General features: G+C 41.6%; 2 protein-coding genes across 5 annotated transcripts in view; one reads left to right on the top strand and one right to left on the bottom strand.

Moving 5' to 3' along the window:
• The window catches only part of LOC144458848 (uncharacterized), a 32,644-nt gene extending 29,995 nt beyond the window's left edge, over positions 1–2,649 (top strand). For all 4 annotated transcript variants that reach the window (XM_078162510.1, XM_078162512.1, XM_078162502.1 and 1 more), the window contains 3 exons: positions 531–581; positions 1,790–1,837; positions 2,140–2,649. In XM_078162510.1, coding sequence (XP_078018636.1) covers positions 531–581; positions 1,790–1,837; positions 2,140–2,375 — 335 coding nt within the window. In that variant the 3' untranslated portion in view covers positions 2,376–2,649. The remainder of the gene's footprint in view (positions 1–530; positions 582–1,789; positions 1,838–2,139) is intronic.
• The window catches only part of stard5 (StAR related lipid transfer domain containing 5), a 123,673-nt gene that overhangs the window by 83,563 nt on the left and 25,800 nt on the right, over positions 1–14,310 (bottom strand). The gene's annotated exons all lie outside the window — the stretch shown is intronic.

The raw sequence follows: 14,310 nt of genomic DNA, 5'->3' as shown, positions 1-14,310 counted from the left end.
TCCGCAAACGGTAAACAACCCCGTTGGCTTCTCTACGTGTCGCTTCCGTACACGGTCAGTGGAGCCCAAATGAATACGCCGCGACGCTACGCTGACGTGACGCTTACGTTTGCAGCCGGTGGAGCCCGGCCGTTACATTGCCCTTGCTATATTGCAGGCAGCATTACTGTGCTGTATGTATTCTAAAAGGGGGGAGAAAGCAGATTTAAGTTTTGCTTTTAAACTACCTTTAGCTCTCATAATGGGTGTAAATTATATAAAATGCTGTCAGGGGCCTGTACTACAAAGGGACTTTAATATACTTAGAATATGTTCAGTGTTATTTGTTAAATTTGCCTCTAATGTTCACTGTTCATATGGATCCAGATTGTAGTATTATAGTATAAGTTATTCATTGGATATATCATTACTTGTTACTTTGCAGTTAGAATGGAATCAAACTTAAGGAACATAAATATGTTGCTTCTAATGGATGTTAAAAAAAAAGTTCAGATTGAAGAAGTTGACAATTTTAATTTTTTTTTTCTTAGAGAAAAGAAAAAGAATGGAATCTACCCAGGATGAGGCCAAGAGTTACAAAGGTACAGTTTTTATTTGTTTAAAGTTGTAGTAATGATTCAGAGGGGTATTCCAGAAATCGGGTTTAGTGAACACTCTTGAGTTTGTTAACCTTATGATGAGGTAAACTGCATTTTCAGGACCATAGAGGGTGACGACTTAAGCTTTGGATCACTTACTATGTTTGGTGTCTTTTTAGACCACATTAGCGACTTTTTTCTTCAAATAAGCGGCTTACAACATATCAAGTTACTTTTTGGACAGACCTTGCCTCGTCTCCTTGAAGGGAGCCTCCGGTATTTCTCAGTGAATGAGAGCTGATGTGGCCCTCTAACTGTTTGGTGAGACAGACCCAGACAGATACGTGAACATAATGACCAAACTCTGATTCTTTTTTACTCTAAATTAATTACCTTTACTATCTAAGTTTGATTTTATGCTATCAACATAGACAGTTAATAATAGTGAATTTATTCCAGTGCATGATCATTCCTCTAATTCCAGTACATGATCATCTCTATTTTGTAACAGATTTAACCACCTCACCTAGCTATGAGGCGGTGATTGGATTACATGCATTTCTATATTCTTTTTTGGTTTTTTTTTAAATATTTTTTGGCTAGGTGGCTTTTATTACAGTGGAGAAAGATAGGAAATGCAGGGAAGAGAGTAGGGGAATGACATGAAGTAAATGGTCCGGCCGGCCAGGAATCGAATCGGGAACCTGCTGTTCAGAGCGCTAGCACCCATGTGGTACGCGACCTAACCACTCGACTACCGGTTTCTGTATTCTAAAAGCTATGTCACAGGTGACCATCAGCTGGGCCTGTTGACAGTGCTGTAACTTTTCCCTTCAAACATTCTAGAACAGCTAAGTCCAATCATGAATGCTTACTCTTTACAGAGTCATGTCATGTCCTCATAAAGTCAGTCCATATCAAAGTTAACACCAAAGCACTACTACCAAATCTTGATTGGATAGAAGTTTTTTGTTTTTTTTTTATCTGGTTGGGGGTGGGATTCATATTGAGTGCATGCATAGCGACGTGCAATTTCATCTAGTCCTTCAAAATTGTAGAGTTGTCTCTCTTCACATCTTCATATAATTTTAGGGATCAAGTTCAAGTTACAGCTTATGTTCAATAAATAGCATTGTTTTGTTTGGAAAATAAACTTCTCCACAAATGGTTTGTACTAGCTATTCTAACAAAATCATGTATTGGTTCTCCAGGGCAAAAGAAACTGTGTACAACCCAGAGTGTGGTAACCAGCTCCAAAGGTAGGACTCCATCCATCCTTGCAGCTACATTTGGGGACCAAAATTTCCCCAGCAGTACACTGCACACTGACTGATAAAACAACAACAACAGCAACAAAAAAATGAATACTCGACTAAAGAAATCTCAGTCGACTACGGGATCTCCAACTATTGATTCGAATATTCGACTATCAGGGGACAACCCTAAACATTTGTAACCTACATTTCAGTGGCTCCGAAGTTATTTCAAGAAAATATAAATTAAATTGTAACAGTTATTGTCTTCCCTATCTTAACATATACAATTTTCTTTTGATTGACAGAGGTCAAATCGTCAAGAAGATGTGTGAAAAGGCCATGGAGCAAGGCTGAAGTCAGTGCTGTTATGAAACACTTCAAAATACATATCACGAAAGGACACCTTGCATCAAAGTTGGAGTGTGAGCAGTGCAAGCGCGCTGAGCACCCTGTTTTGACAGACAGAACTATTCAAAACATTCGCGATTTTGTGAGAAACAGGGGTATTATGTTCAAACGAAATGGGGGCGAAATAGCCTGAGGTTGTGGGTGGGTTTTTCCCGCACTTTATTCTTGTGCAATGGACCTCCTGTCCCACTCAATTTTTGTTTACATCGTCAATATTTTACAGTTTGCTCAGGGCAGTAATTGTTGCTTTAAGTTGCTCTGCACTTTATGTTAATATTACTTGGCACTTAAATTTGTTTTGTTAACAAGGTCAGTTAAACATTTGTACAAGTTGTAAAAACTGCCTAAAACTAACACTGTTAGAGTGGGTAGTGGGGGGAAATAAAGAAAGACATTACCTTTTCAAATTCAATGTGTTTTCAGTATGTTCAAAATTTGGTTATCGTAGTAACTTGTATATCGGCCATAACAGCAATGTTAATATTGGTTATCGGTGTCGGCCGGAATTTTCATATCGGTGTATCTTAAGGCAGTCTTATACCTATTCTTTGCTCTACACTTTATTTTACTTGGCACTGTAATTTGTATGTTTTACTTGGCCCTTCAAAGGGGTAGTTCAAATTTTATGATGTTGGGTTTTGTGAGACCCTTATAACAGAAATATTTATTTAAAAAAAAAAGCTGCGGAGTGTTACATTTTATTTGAGAAATGCCCATTTTATTCAATAAAATAAATTCCACTGATGAGGCAAAACATTGAGCACCATTGTGTAGTGTGCGGGTGCTTACACCAGTATAGTTCTTTACAGTCATTCTTGGTGTAGATGTCCCTTACAGGTTTAAAAAGATGTGAATTATGCCCATTAATACCAGTGTATCTCATAACTGATTCAAGGATAATTTATCATTCAAGGATAATTTATTATCATTCTAGGACATGAGGGTGAGGGTACATGAAAAGAACAAAATTTAGTAGTCAAGGTCCCAAAAAAGCAGCAGACAATATAAAAACTATATGAAAGTTGAACAGTAAAGATTAAGCAGAGGAAGACAGTTGATTGAAAGTGCATTTGGTGCCAATAGATACCATGATATATAAAATATGATGATGCACATCCTTCCTCCTGAGGGGAGGAGGTTCAACAGTCCATGGGTGGGATGAGAGGGGTCCATCAGAATGCTGGCAGCTATGTTCCTACATCTGCTGATCTAAATGTCTGTGGCTGATGGGAGGCAGTTGATGGTGATCCTCTGTGCTGATATCACTACCTGCTGCAGAGCCTTTCTTTCTACAGCAGAGCAGTTTCCATACCACACAGTGGTGCATGATGTCAGGATGTTCTCCAATGCATATCTGTGAGAAAGTTGTCCAGCCTCTCTACTGATAGTCATGACTCACTTTGTGCTAGCTGTGGCTTATGACACAAATTCAGTCAGGAATATTTTTTTGCAGTGTCACTCATACACCTGGCACAACATTATTGCCAGCATTGTGTTTAATAGTCAGATTCAATTATCCATATAAAATGCTCAATTGATTTAACCTTTCAAAATGCAGGTAGTTTACCTTTCTCAAAACTCTTGCAGTGAGGTACTTTTTCAGTGATGGATTGCCATATAACACTTGTGTGTGTAATTTAAACCAGTGTTGTCCTCATAATCAAGGGTTTTGCCCTGATTGTGTGTGTGTGTGTGGGGGGGGGTGATGTACAGTTAAACAGTGTTGTCCTCATAATCAGGGGTTTTGCTCTGATTGTGTGTGTTGTGTGGGTAATGTACAGTTAAACCAGTGTTGTCTTCATAATCAAGGGTTTTGCTCTGATTGTGTGTGTGTGTGGGTAATGTACAGTTAAACCAGTGTTGTCTTCATAATCAAGGGTTTTGCTCTGATTGTGTGTTGTGTGGGTAATGTACAGTTATACCAGTGTTGTCTTCATAATCAAGGGTTTTGCTCTGATTGTGTGTCTTGTGTGGATAATGTACAGTTAAACCAGTGTTGTCTTCATAATCAAGGGTTTTGCTCTGATTGTGTGTCTTGTGTGGGTAATGTACAGTTAAACCAGTGTTGTCTTCATAATCAGGGGTTTTGCTCTGATTGTGTGTGTTGTGTGGGTAATGTACAGTTAAACCAGTGTTGTCCTCATAATCAAGGGTTTTGCTCTGATTGTGTGTGTGTGTGGGTAATGTACAGTTAAACCAGTGTTGTCTTCATAATCAAGGGTTTTGCTCTGATTGTGTGTCTTGTGTGGGTAATGTACATTTAAACCAGTGTTGTCTTCATAATCAAGGGTTTTGCTCTGATTGTGTGTCTTGTGTGGGGGGGGGTAATGTACAGTTAAACCAGTGTTGTCCTCATAATCAAGGGTTTTGCTCTGATTGTGTGTGTGTGGGTAATGTACAGTTAAACCAGTGTTGTCTTCATAATCAAGGGTTTTGCTCTGATTGTGTGTCTTGTGTGGGGGGGGGGTAATGTACAGTTAAACCAGTGTTGTCTTCATAATCAAGGGTTTTGCTCTGTGTGTGTGTGTGTGTGGGGGGGGGGGGGGGGGGGTAATGTACAGTTAAACAGTGTTGTCCTCATAATCAAGGGTTTTGCTCTGATTGTGTGTGTTGTGTGGGTAATGTACAGTTAAACCAGTGTTGTCCTCATAATCCAGGGTTTTGCTCTGATTGTGTGTGTGTGTGGGTAATGTACCGTTAAACCAGTGTTGTCTTCATAATCAAGGGTTTTGCCCTGATTGTGTGTCTTGTGTGGGGGGGGGGTGATGTACAGTTAAACAGTGTTGTCCTCATAATCAAGGGTTTTGCTCTGATTGTGTGTGTTGTGTGGGTAATGTACAGTTAAACCAGTGTTGTCCTCATAATCCAGGGTTTTGCTCTGATTGTGTGTGTGTGGGTAATGTACAGTTAAACTAGTGTTGTCTTCATAATCAAGGGTTTTGCTCTGATTGTGTGTGTGTGTGGGTAATGTCCAGTTAAACAGTGTTGTCCTCATAATCAAGGGTTTTGCTCTGATTGTGTGTGTGTGTGTGGGTAATGTACAGTTAAACAGTGTTGTCCTCATAATCAAGGGTTTTGCTCTGATTGTGTGTGTTGTGTGGGTAATGTACAGTTAAACAGTGTTGTCCTCATAATCAAGGGTTTTGCTCTGATTGTGTGTGTTGTGTGGGTAATGTACAGTTAAACAGTGTTGTCCTCATAATCAAGGGTTTTGCTCTGATTGTGTGTGTGTGTGGGTAATGTACAGTTAAACCAGTGTTGTCCTCATAATCCAGGGTTTTGCTCTGATTGTGTGTGTGTGGGTAATGTACAGTTAAACCAGTGTTGTCCTCATAATCAAGGGTTTTGCTCTGATTGTGTGTGTGTATGGGTAATGTCCCAATAAACAAGTGTGGGGTCAAGAAACGCCTCCTCCCGCCCTGTCCTCATAGTCCGTAAAATGTCAGGTTTTCATATCTTCAGATTCTTTGACAATAATTTAATTCTAAGTAGACAGAAACATTTCTAAATTTTTTTGGATCATTTTAATCTTTCTTGCATCTCTCTGGGACAAAGGGAAAGGTGGGTCCCCATAAACCATGACTGAGCTGGTATGGGAAAAGTGTCCTCATAATCCTCCCATACCTGTATGTGTGTGTGTGTGTGTGTGTGTGTGTGTGTGTGTGTGTATGTGTCGCGCTGAGAAGAAACTGTTGTCTGTGTGCAGCTATGTTGACATGGACTGTGTGTGTGTGTGTGTGTGTGTGTGTGTGTGTGTGTGTGTGTGTGTGTGTTTGTGTGTGTGTCTGTGTACATGCACACTAGCTTCAGCAATTGATGTGAAGTTGTTTTGTAGGCTTCATTAGTTCATTTAGACATGCATTTAAAAAGTATAGAAGAATATCAATTAAATTTACTTGGCATTAAAGTAAAAGTACTCATTTTGCTGAAAAAATTAAATGTGACTAGTATATTAAATACATGTAATTACAAATTACTTTAATAAAAAATAAGTCTGGTAACCACTGAAAGTTTAATCTTTATTTATAAACTAATTATGCCATTTGATGTAAAAAGGTTCCTGTTCCTGCCACCCTCTTTATTGGTTTGCACTTAATCAGGCTGGATCAGATGTACCTGAGAAAAAACATAAGACATCATTAATTAACTGTTATTTATTTCAGTGAACTTTTATAAATGCTGCTAGAAGATCCCTGAATGTTTTGTTTTTTAGATAATTTTACTTATTGCCAAGACTCAAATTTCAGTACTGTGCAGTTCAGTTTTAACTTTGATTTTATGAAAAAATCAGGGAGCCATTTCATTTTCAGTGAACTTTAAGAGATCTCTGCAATTTCTGTTTTTTATATAATAAAACAACCAACCATTTCAACCAAGATTTGCGTCACAGTTTGTGTTATTCAGTCTAATCCCAGGTGTGTTACTCTAAATTTTGACACCAAAATTTTAATTTTTACTGCAAATGACTATCGGTTCTAAATATCGGTTATCGGTTTCCTTGACTACTAATAATCGGTATCGGTATCGGCCCTAAAAAACCCATATCGGTCGATCCCTAGTCTGTATATTGGGTTACGTTCTGTGTCATGGACCTGTTTTTTTGTGTGTGGATTTTTTTCCGTTAAAGATTTTTTGGGGGGGAGTTTTTCCTTATCCGCTGTGATTGATTGATTGATTGATTGATTGATTGATTGATTTCTACTGGGCTTTTCCCTGAATTTAAAGCAACCATGTGTCCTGTACACTTAATAGCATATGGAGTGATGGTATCAAATAAGAGTACAGAAACTTTTTCAAATAAATTTACCATTTGTACCTGGAATATCAATGGGTTAAAAGAAGGTGTCAAAAAACATAAAGTTCTTGGTCACTTAAAAAACTGTCCTCAGACACTGTCTCTTCAACAGCTTAATTTCATTGATTGGAGACATCATATACCAGACCTGCAAGGACAGGTTTGGAGAAGTTAACCCCAAACAGAGGACCACCCTAAGAGAGAAGGGAAGGAGGGAGAAGGAAATCATCCAACTAGTGCAAAGGCGCCAACAGCTCTGCAAGAACTGGAGGAAGGCAACACAGGCAGAGAAAGAGGCTGAAAGCCCTGTGGGAGGAGGTCAGGCGAAGGCTATCCAGGCTTCGCAGAGTTGAACGCATCCGTAAGCGCAGCAAAGGGAAGCAAAAAGAGCGAGCCAGTTTCTTCATGAAGAAGGCAAGGTCCTTGTCAGCACCAGGCCCCAATGGAGTCCCCTTCAAGCTCTATAAGAACTGTCCCAAGGTACTAAAGCTGTTATGGTACCTAATGAGAACTGCCTGGAAAAAACAACACATCCCATCAGAGTGGCAAAGAGCAGCGGTGTTCTTCATCCCAAAGGAAACAAACTCTAAAGACATTGGCCAATTCAGAAACATGGCCCTACTGAATGTAGAAGGAAAGATCTTCTTCTCAGTACTGGCCAGAAGGATGACCACCTACCTGCTAGAGAATGGCTACATCGATACTAACTGCCAGAAGGTGGGAGTCCAAGGCTTTCCAGGGTGTGTAGAGCACTCTGTGAATTTTTGTTAAGATCCAGAAGGCCAGACGGGAGAAGACAGACCTGCACATCATCTGGCTCAACCTTGCCAACACGTATGGAGCAGTCCCACACCACCTGATCAACTACACCATGGAGTTCTTCTACATGCCCTTCTGGATCAAGAACCTGGTAGCATCTTACTTCAGTGATCTGCAGATGTACTTTGCCCTCCAGGATTTCACCACCGGGTGGCAGCAGCTAGAAGTGTGAATCACTATTGGGTGTGCTGTCTCCCTAATCCTATTTGTGACAGTCTTTGAGATAATCCTCATAGGAGCAAGACAGATGGTTGGAGGGATCAAACTACCTTCTGGTCAGAGGCTACCCCCACTGAGAAGCTATATGGACGATATCACCAGCCTCCTTCAGACAGCAGCATGTACATCAAGACTGCTGAAAAGGATGGATGAGTTGATGTTGTGGGCAACAATGAAGATCAGGCCCTCTAAATCCCGTAGCCTGTCTCTCAGAAGAGGAGTTAGAAACGACAGCTTCATCTTTGTCGTTGGGGGAGAGAAAAATCCCGCTCCTGTCTAAGCAACCCAAGCCTGGGGAGGCAGTATACCGCAGCTACCGCAACTGTCCGACAAACAGATGGGGAGAACCGTCATGAAGCAGCTCTCAGACGGCCTAGCAAGAATCGATCAAAGCCAACTCCCTGGGAAGTACAAGGTCTGGTGCTACCAGTTCACGCTCTACAGGAGGGTGATGTGGCCGCTGAGCATGAGTGAGATCCCCTCATCCACTACAAGTACGATGGATGGAAAGGCCAACTCATTCATCTAAAAGTGGCTGGGGCTGCCACGGTGCCTCTCCGAAATGGGCCTCTTCGGGAACAACACTCTGCAACTGCCACTGCAGTCCATCAGGTTGGGCTACATGCAAGAGAAGACCAGGCTGGTTCTCGAGCTAAGAGAGTCCAGTGACCAGTCGGTAAGGAAGGCAAATGCCAAGGTTCCTACTGGCCAGAAGTGGAACGCTCAAACTGAGGTTGACTGTGTTGACAGTAGGCTGCAACACCATGAGATCGTTGGCAGGGAGTCAGTCCAGTCAGGGAGAGCAGGGCAAGGATGGGGAGAGGCGTCATAGTCCTGGTCTAAGGCCAACCGTAAAGAGAGGAAGGAGATGGTGGTGGCAAAAGTGACGAGGACGGAGGATGAGCACTATAAGATCAAGGCTGTTGGAGGGCCGACAAGGAAGCTGGACAACCTGGGAGGAGTTGTCAACCGGAACATCAGCTGGTCAGACCTGTGGAAGATTCCACAGGCAAGGCTCAGCTTCCTCATTCGCTCTACCTACGACACGCTTCCCTTTCCTCTGAACCTTCACCAGTGGTTCGGGAAAGAGGAATGCTGCTCACTCTGCAATGCTCCAAATGCAAGCCTCCAGCACATCCTGTCAGGCTGTAAGACCGCGCTCTCTCAGGTGCACTACAGATGGCGCCATGACCAGGTCCTGAGAAAGCTAGCCGAGGTGCTGGAGGGGCGTCGACAGGGCAGCAGAGAATCACCACCAGCAGAGGACCACATCAGCTTTGTCACGGAAGGTGGGGGAAGAAGAAACACCAGGCCAAGAGAAACAGCAAGGCCCTTTTCCCCCGACCAGGAGTGGAACATGAGGGTTGACCTCAACAGGCAGCTCTGGTTCCCCACTGAGATCACCACCACATCTCTCCGCCCCGACATAGTTGTGTGGTCCAAGAAGGCAAAATCTGTGCACCTCATCAAGCTCACAGTACCGCTGGAGGAAGGGAATGAGGCTGCCTTCGAGCGCAAGTGAGCCAAGTATGAAGAGCTGGCTGCTGCAGGGGGTGACAGGAAGACGTCACTGTCACTGCTCCGCCACCAGGAGATGTTCCAGGATTAAAGGAGCGAAACGTCGGTGAATGGTGGTTCCTGGCTGATGACTATGCAGCTGACCCATGGGCACCGGAGGAGGTGCAACAGGCAGCAATGCCCAGCAGGATATTCCATCCACCTGTACATTTACCAAGCCCAGTGAAATACAGTATCTTAAGAGACAGTGGGTGGCAGAGGCATTTGAGTCTACCCTCACATCCAGCAGCAGAGGAATTGGGAGTACTTATCAGTAAGAACATTTCTTTTAACCTAATTTCACAACATGCTGATCCAGAGAGTAGATTCTTGATAATAAAATGTGATATTTTTTGAAATAGATAAATTATTCAATATGTCCTCCATCTAATGTGGTATTTCATTTTATTTTTTTTTTTAAAAAAGATATGTTTTAGGGCATTTTTTGCCTTTAATTGATAGGATAGTTAAGTGTGAAAGGGGGAGAGAGAGAGGGAGAGACATGCAGCAAAGGGCCACAGGCTGGAGTCGAACCCGGGCCACTGCGGCAACATGGGGCGCCTGCTCTACCACTAAGCCACCGACGCCCCCTAATGTGGTATTTCTTAATAAAATCCAGAAAATACTTGATGACACTCCAACGGCAAATAATTATATTAGGGTGAGACTTGACTATATTAGCACATACGATAGTTCATGTAAGAACAGGAAAGTACAGCCACCAACAAGATTATCTGAATTTCTCACAATAAATGACTTACAGGATATATAGAGGACAATGAATCCCCAAAGTATTCACCTTATTTTTCACGTAAACACGGAGGCAAAACAGAACGCAGCCAGCTTCCGTTTTTTTCCGGTCCAGCACTCTTGACCACTGTGTAAATGGGAATCGCCTTGTTGTTTACCTTGTTGAGTTTAGCTATATCATATATATATATACACATATATATATATATATATATATATATATATATATATATATATATACATATATATATATACACACACATATATATATATATATATATATATATATATATATATACATATATATATATATATATATATATATATATATATATATATATATACAGTACAGGCCAAAAGTTTGGACACACCTTCTCATTCAATGCGTTTTCTTTATTTTCATGACTATTTACATTGTAGATTCTCACTGAAGGCATCAAAACTATGAATGAACACATGTGGAGTTATGTACTTAACAAAAAAAGGTGAAATAACTGAAAACATGTTTTATATTCTAGTTTCTTCAAAATAGCCACCCTTTGCTCTGATTACTGCTTTGCACACTCTTGGCATTCTCTCCATGAGCTTCAAGAGGTAGTCACCTGAAATGGTTTCCACTTCACAGGTGTGCCTTATCAGGGTTAATTAGTGGAATTTCTTGCTTTATCAATGGGGTTGGGACCATCAGTTGTGTTGTGCAGAAGTCAGGTTAATACACAGCCGACAGCCCTATTGAACAACTGTTAAAATTCATATTATGGCAAGAACCAATCAGCTAACTAAAGAAAAACCAGTGGCCATCATTACTTTAAGAAGTGAAGGTCAGTCAGTCCGGAAAATTGCAAAAACTTTAAATGTGTCCCCAAGTGGAGTCGCAAAAACCATCAAGCGCTACAACGAAACTGGCACACATGAGGACCGACCCAGGAAAGGAAGACCAAGAGTCACCTCTGCTTCTGAGGATAAGTTCATCCGAGTCACCAGCCTCAGAAATCGCAAGTTAACAGCAGCTCAGATCAGAGACCAGATGAATGCCACACAGAGTTCTAGCAGCAGACCCATCTCTAGAACAACTGTTAAGAGGAGACTGCGCGAATCAGGCCTTCATGGTTAAATAGCTGCTAGGAAACCACTGCTAAGGAGAGGCAACAAGCAGAAGAGATTTGTTTGGGCCAAGAAACACAAGGAATGGACATTAGACCAGTGGAAATCTGTGCTTTGGTCTGATGAGTCCAAATTTGAGATCTTTGGTTCCAACCGCCGTGTCTTTGTGAGATGCAGAAAAGGTGAACGGATGGATTCCACATGCCTGGTTCCCACTGTGAAGCATGGAGGAGGAGGTGTGATGGTGTGGGGGTGTTTTGCTGGTGACACTGTTGGGGATTTATTCAAAATTGAAGGCACACTGAACCAGCGTGGCTACCACAGCATCCTGCAGCGACATGCCATCCCATCCGGTTTGCGTTTAGTTGGACCATCATTTATTTTTCAACAGGACAATGACCCCAAACACACCTCCAGGCTGTGTAAGGGCTATTTGACCAAGAAGGAGAGTGATGGAGTGCTGCAGCAGATGACCTGGCCTCCACAGTCACCGCACCTGAACCCAATCGAGATGGTTTGGGGTGAGCTGGACCGCAGAGTGAAGGCAAAGGGGCCAACAAGTGCTAAACACCTCTGGGAACTCCTTCAAGACTGTTGGAAAACCATTTCAGGTGACTACCTCTTGAAGCTCATGGAGAGAATGCCAAGAGTGTGCAAAGCAGTAATCAGAGCAAAGGGTGGCTATTTTGAAGAAACCAGAATATAAAACATGTTTTCAGTTATTTCACCTTTTTTTGTTAAGTACATAACTCCACATGTGTTCATTCATAGTTTTGATGCCTTCAGTGAGAATCTACAATGTAAATAGTCATGAAAATAAAGAAAACGCATTGAATGAGAAGGTGTGTCCAAACTTTTGGCCTGTACTGTGTGTATATATATATATATATATATATATATATATACATATATATATATATATATATATATATATATACATATATATATATATATATATATATATATATATATATATATATATATATCACATTTGTCACGTCACTATATCACCGTTTAGACTAATCTGATGTTTGTAAAGTCAATAAACACAATGATTGAACAAACTATACTATACTTTACTATACTATTTCTGTGTGCACATTTTGTAATTATCGTAGATTAGCTGGGCTAACCGTTAGCTGTTAGCCATTAGCGGTGTCTGTAATAAATCAGTAACTCAATAAACGGTCCGTGAAAAAAAAAAAAATTCCAGCGGATGTCTTAGTTACAACATGATTGACCTAACTGGAGTAGTTTCATGTCGTATCCGACAACGGGAGGCTTTTAACGGATGACGTCCTGATGTTAGCTTTGCTGCTAGTGTTAGCTGTCCCTGTCAGCTGCAGCCACTGATGCTTTCTAGACATCCTGATTTCCCAAAACTGAATAAATAGCACACGTAGCAACACAAAACTGCTTTGCTAGCTCAATCATGTTGTAACGGCTGGATGGTTGATGTGTACATGCTGATTCAGGTGCTATCACAGCCGATCCGTGCATCACTATGGCTTAATAATCAACTCAGTCAATAAAAACAACCCGTCCTGTGTTAGGAGTGTATGTCGCTGACAGAAAGAAAGAAAGAAAAGGAAAAAAAAAGATAGAAAAGCAGCGTACACCTCACATATTTATTTCTCACAGTTGCGCACACGTTTGACTGGGATGCAGAAGCACCGTCTGTGTGTCGAGGGTGCGAGCTGCAGTTTCAGCTGCTCAGGTAGAGAGGCTGTGTAGCGCGGTGTGATTTTTCGCTGATTCGGTTCTGCAGGTTCTCTGCTGGTTAGGGTTGGGATCCGGATCCGGTTCTTTTTTGGAACCGGGTTCAAAGTTCCAGTTCCGGAACTGGTTCCATCACATCACGAGTGCGGCATGGCCGCATATTTCTTTCCGAACCCGACCGAGCCGGACATTATCTAATCACTAAAGCACTGAGTTTGTGTCACACAGTTGTCATGGTTACAGGCTATTTAACAGGCCGGGCGTGCGCCATGGGTGCTCAGCGGAGAGAGACCTCCGTGTTTGCGATGGGAGTGGGCGACGGGAGTGGGCAACGGGCGGTCCGACGCTTCCAGCGAGGGGAGAGGGAGAAATATAACAAAATAAGATAAAATAGGAGACACCTGTCTCCCTCTTTTATTTAATTTTCAGCGTTTAATCAAGGCGGAGGCGGGCGGCAGGAGGTCCGAGACTTCCAGCGAGGGGAGAGGTAGAAACAAACAGCTAATGTGTGTCTAATGTGTAAAGTGTGTCATCTAATTGTACTGTGCAACAGTTAGAATAAAGTTTTTGTATTTGTATGATTGCATTTGTGTTTATTATATACTTGTTTAAGTATAGCAAGTATAATGAATATAATGTCGGAATCGGTAAGAGGAATCAGTAAGGAATTGGACCGTTAAGAAGTAATCGGTAAGGAATTGGAATTGTTAAAATCCTAACAAGTCCCAACCCTACTGCTGGTACACTGGAGACAGGGATCAAGCAGTTTGTCTCACTCGGGATAGATTGTGCTTTTTTGGTTCATAGTTTTTGACTGACGTGCGATTTATTCGCGTTTAGAGGGAATTATTTTTACCGGCAATCACCGGATAACGGAAACGTGGGCACAGTTATCTATATAAAATACACAGACTAACTAACTGACTAACTGATTTACTAACATATACAACTGAAAATTGAAAAAAATTAGCTTGCACCGTTAGCTCCGATAAGGGAAAGCATGAGGGAAAGCGGTTGACCGGAAGTCACGCACAAAAACACGGAAGTTGATAACTATTTACTTCCGTGTTTGAAAATAAGGTGGATAGATTATACATATTATTCA

Source organism: Epinephelus lanceolatus, chromosome 2, assembly GCF_041903045.1.
Source record: "Epinephelus lanceolatus isolate andai-2023 chromosome 2, ASM4190304v1, whole genome shotgun sequence".
NCBI lineage: Eukaryota > Metazoa > Chordata > Actinopteri > Perciformes > Serranidae > Epinephelus > Epinephelus lanceolatus.
This window is presented reverse-complemented; position numbering and strand designations above follow the sequence as displayed.